At 32.6% G+C, this 4662-nt stretch overlaps 2 protein-coding genes across 4 annotated transcripts in view; both read right to left on the bottom strand.

Annotated features, from left to right (window-relative positions):
* Positions 1 to 1652, bottom strand: part of LOC117122019 — a 3027-nt gene extending 1375 nt beyond the window's left edge. Inside the window, exon 1 of the mRNA XM_033267498.1 lies at positions 75 to 1652. Within this exon, the coding sequence (XP_033123389.1) occupies positions 75 to 1652 (1578 nt within the window). The remainder of the gene's footprint in view (positions 1 to 74) is intronic.
* The window catches only part of LOC117122015 (MFS-type transporter SLC18B1-like), a 34800-nt gene that overhangs the window by 22807 nt on the left and 7331 nt on the right, over positions 1 to 4662 (bottom strand). The gene's annotated exons all lie outside the window — the stretch shown is intronic.

Genomic DNA, 4662 nt, shown 5'->3' with positions numbered 1-4662 from the left:
CTATTAATGCGTGTGTGTAACTTGTTAGAGTACTTAGTAATTAGCATTCCTAGGAAAGGAATAGAATTGTTCACAGCAGTTTCCATTGTGAAGTTTATGGCAGGATGAATTTTGTTGAGCAAGTCAAGAAATTGCATGGCAGATTCTGTGTTAGGCATAAATACTAGAGTATCATCAACGTATCGCTTGTAATATTTCGGCATTTGATTGCTAGATTCAAGGCATTCCTCTATATTGCACATGAATGCATTTGCCATAAGTGGACCTAAGGGTGATCCCATTGCTACTCCATCGATCTGTTCATACAAGTTACTTTGAAATTGAAAAAGCTGGTCTTTAGTTGCAATATTAAGAAGAGTAATGAGGTCCGGTTTACTTAAGTTGAGTCCATATGTGACATTAAACCAGTTGTCAGTGAAGGCTTTATCAGCAATAATTTGAATTGTCTCATCCAATGGAACATTAGTAAATAAGGAGGAAACATCATATGATACTAATATGTCATCGACGTTGATATCAGTAGAGCGAATATCACTAGCAAAGCTAAACACGTTATCAATTGTGTACTTGTTCTGGGAGAGTGGTTTTAACTTCTCATCTAACCATTGCGTTAGTTTATAATTGTATGTCCCAGTTGCTGACAAGATAGGTCTCATAGATAACGTCTCTTTGTGTGTTTTTGGTAAACCATACAAATGAGCTAATCTTGAACCACTTTGGCAGACTGACTTGGCGATTTCCTTTGCTAGGATTCGGTGAACAGTTGCGTTCATATCTTTCTCCTTTTTGAGAAGCGGGTGGTAATGTGTCATTGGTCTTCCTCTTGTCCTTGGTTGTTCAGGTGAGATAGGTATGAATTTGGTGATATCATTGACAGATGCTTTACATAACAAACTAACATACTCACTTTTGTCCATTACTACTACTCCTGATCCTTTATCTGGTTTTGTAATGATTATGTCATCTCTCTTTTTCAGTTGGCCAAGGGTTCTTTTCAAAGCTCTGGGGGGAAATGGACCTTTCCTTTCAATGTAGTTTAGTGCAATACACTTGAGAGTAGCAGCTGTCAATTCTTTTGTTTCATTACTCTCGATTTTAGATTCTAACTTCCAGTAGGCTTTCTCAAAATTTGCTTGAATTTCTCTCGATGAAACTCTCTGAGGATAAGCAAACTGTAAACCACGACTAAGCGCTAACTTCTGAAAGAATGATAACCTGTATGATGATATATTTGTGATGTGTTCATCAACATTTTTGCCATTATACATCAGCTTTGAAATTTTCTTTGAGTGTCCATTCATTTCCGTTTCATATTGACTACAACGCAATTTGGTAATTGTCCGAAGAATTGCAAGATAGCGAAATAGTGGACACTGGCTTCTGATTTCTGTATAAATAGAATTTATATCTTCTCTGAGGTTGGTTAGGAGTTTCACCTTCGTCTTTAACTCTTCCGCTACTATATTTCTTTCGAAATCTTTTGTAGATCGACTCCATTTCTTGGATTTTTCCTGATCCACTTTTGCAAATGTCGGAGTAAGTCCAAGGTTTTGGCATAATTGAAGGAATTCAATAGATGTTTCACAACTTACTAGTTTCTTGCTAAACTGCTCAAGTCTCCTGAACAAGTAAAGCTGGCCATCGCGTTTCATATTACTAATAAGAGTACGTTTTGTATAAATATTTAACATAAATAGCATGAAAGTTTATTATTTATAAAAATTTAAAAGTAATTTAAATTCATTTACTTTTTCTAAGTAAATATTATCTATTTTATAATCCCATTTAATTGGGTTCTTACTTTTACTTATATGCATAGTAGCACATTTAGATACATTTAGAGGTAATTTATTGACAACTGACCAATTGTATATCTTGTCAAGATCTTGCTGAAGAGCAATACAGTCCCTAATATTATTGATTTGGTGGGAGAGAGTATGGTCATCTGCAAACTGAAATATTGATGATGAGATATCATTTACAATGTCACTAACATAAATTAGGAAGAGAAGCGGTCCCAACACAGAACATTTAGGGACCCCATATGTTACATTAATCCACTCTGACTGCTCTCCTCTATAAATAACTCTTTGCCTTTGTTAGTTAAGAAATTTTTTATCCAGCTATTGATAATACCTGTAATGCCATACATGCTAAGTTTTTAAATTAATCTGCTATGAGGAACTTTGTCAAAGGCTGACGAAAAATCTAAAAATATAACATCAATATTTTTACAACCATTATCAATACTTTTAGACCAGATGTGAAAAGCCTTTGTTAGGAGATATTCTGTATTATACATTTGCCTAAAACCAAATTGGTTATCAGAAATAATGTTATTTACTTCCAAGAATTCATTAATCTTATAACATAGCAGTTTTTCAATAACTTTACTTATTATTGGTGTTAGGGACACAGGTCTGTAACTTTTTAAATCACTTTTTGGTTTCCCATGTTTTTTGTGGACTGGTACTACATTAGCCTCCTTCCACTGTTTAGGGACAATGCCTTTGTTTATAGAAAAATTAAAGAAATAACAGAAAACATTAGCAAGTTCTTCCTTACATTGTTTTAAGAACAATGGAAGAATACAATCTGGCCCAGGTGACTTAGAAGCATCCAGCTTAGATAAAGCATAATAAACTTCATCTATTTCAAAAGGTTGAAATTCAATTTCATTTTGAATTTCAAGAGCAATATTAGACAAATTCTGTAGATTATCATCACTGGTTGGCAGAGTAAAATTTGAAGCAAATCTTTCATTAAATAAACCCTTACAAAAATGTCCTATAGGATCCTATAAGAGAAAATCCTATAGGAATCTTATAGATTTTTCTTCACATCTATAAGATCCTATATGATTATTTCAATAGATATCCTTTGGGAATCCTATAGAACTCATATAGGAGTCGTATAAGTATCCTATAGGAATTTTAATATGTTTCCTATAAGATTCTTAATGAAATCTTATAGGAAAACTGCAAGATTTTTAAATGAAACAAATAGGAATCTTTCTTATATGAAACAAATAGGAATCTTATAGTTATCCTATAGGAATCTCATAGAATGCCTAAAGGAATCTTATAGATTTTCTAAAGGAACCTTATAGGAATCTTATATGAATTATATAGGTATCTTATAGGAATCCTATGGGAATCTTATAGATATCTTAGTGGAATCTTATAGGAGTCTTATATGAATGATATAGGAAGGTTATAGATACCTTATAGAAAGCTTATAGGAGTCTTATATGAATTATATAGGATTCCTGTAGATATTTTTAGGAATCTTATAGATATTTTATAGGAATTTTACAGATTTCTTTCTGGGATCATATAGGCGTCTTATAAGAATCCTATAGAACTCTTTTAGTAATTCTAAAGATATCTTAAAGAAGTCCTATAGATTTCCTAAAGGAATCTTATAGAAGTCTTATATGAATAATACAGGGTCCCTATAGATATCGTATAAGAATCCTATATGGTTTCCATAGGATTCGTATGGGTGTCTTATAAGAATTATATAGGAATCCTATAAGTATTATCTTTATTATCCTATAGATTTCCTAAAGGAATCGTATAGGTGTCTTGCAGGAATCCTCTGTGAATGCTTTAGTTGTTATTCTTATAAGAAAGCTATAGATAATGATTTATAACATACAGTATTCATATAAATTTCTTATTTTTGTAAATACAGTATATACTGTTTGTTAATGTTAATGCAAGCAATGGTTGCTTAGTAAATTGTTATTGATGGGTTAGCTGGTTGTTGACATCCATTGGTTCCACTGCCACAATAGTGTTTGCATGCACAAGCAGTATTGAATGATTGATGCATTAGATTTCGAGCTGGAGTGGCTACTGGATGGAAAAATAATAATGGCTTAAACAACTCCTGCAGACATACAAAATACACCGAGTTAAAGATATACAAACCATGATTTCTTTAATTAAAAACATCAACTATGCATCATGGGGTAGGGATATTAATCCCTAGGGTCTCGATGACTTGCATACCCCTTCACATAATATTGTTCGTCTTAAGCCTTACTGATGCACATACTTCAAATTCCAGCAGTACCTAAATGCTTTACAGTCTTCAAATCAGTTTTTTTTTTCTGTAATTTATATTAAAGCCTCAACTAGAGTTTACTATACAAAACCCTGTTCAAAAATCTGTCGCGTTACCGTTGTGTATAAACCAGCAATTTTCTGTATGAGCTGTCTATATCCGCGCTTTTTCTTGTCCAATGGTAGCAAAGCAAATTGGAAATCTTGCTGAAAGATGCCATTGTGAATTCTGCAGAGTGACCAAACTAGGTTTGAAATATTGAATCATGATGGCTTCAGATTTTCACCCTTGCTTCACATGCTGAAAGATATAACAAAACAATTCTTTAAATCAGAGCAAAGTGATATATGCAGTTGTCCTGTGCATTTTGAAACCCTTTTTATGAAAAAAAAAAGTGAGTCATGAAAAATCATAAAAATACATACACTAGGTCAAAATAAAAATTGAGGGGCAGGGCAAAATAAACAAGAACTGTCAGTTGGAATATGAATAATGCTCTAATTGTTTTAAAATTTTAAATCATAATAATTAAGCAGATTTTGCCGTTTATTGAAAATGTATCTTAAAATTTTCTACCCACATTTTAAATGT

Source organism: Anneissia japonica, unplaced genomic scaffold, assembly GCF_011630105.1.
Source record: "Anneissia japonica isolate Jap-2015-1 unplaced genomic scaffold, ASM1163010v1 scaffold288015_len651517_cov191, whole genome shotgun sequence".
Taxonomy (NCBI): domain Eukaryota; kingdom Metazoa; phylum Echinodermata; class Crinoidea; order Comatulida; family Comatulidae; genus Anneissia; species Anneissia japonica.
Note: the sequence above shows the minus strand (reverse complement) of the source record. Positions and strands in the feature narration are given on the sequence as shown.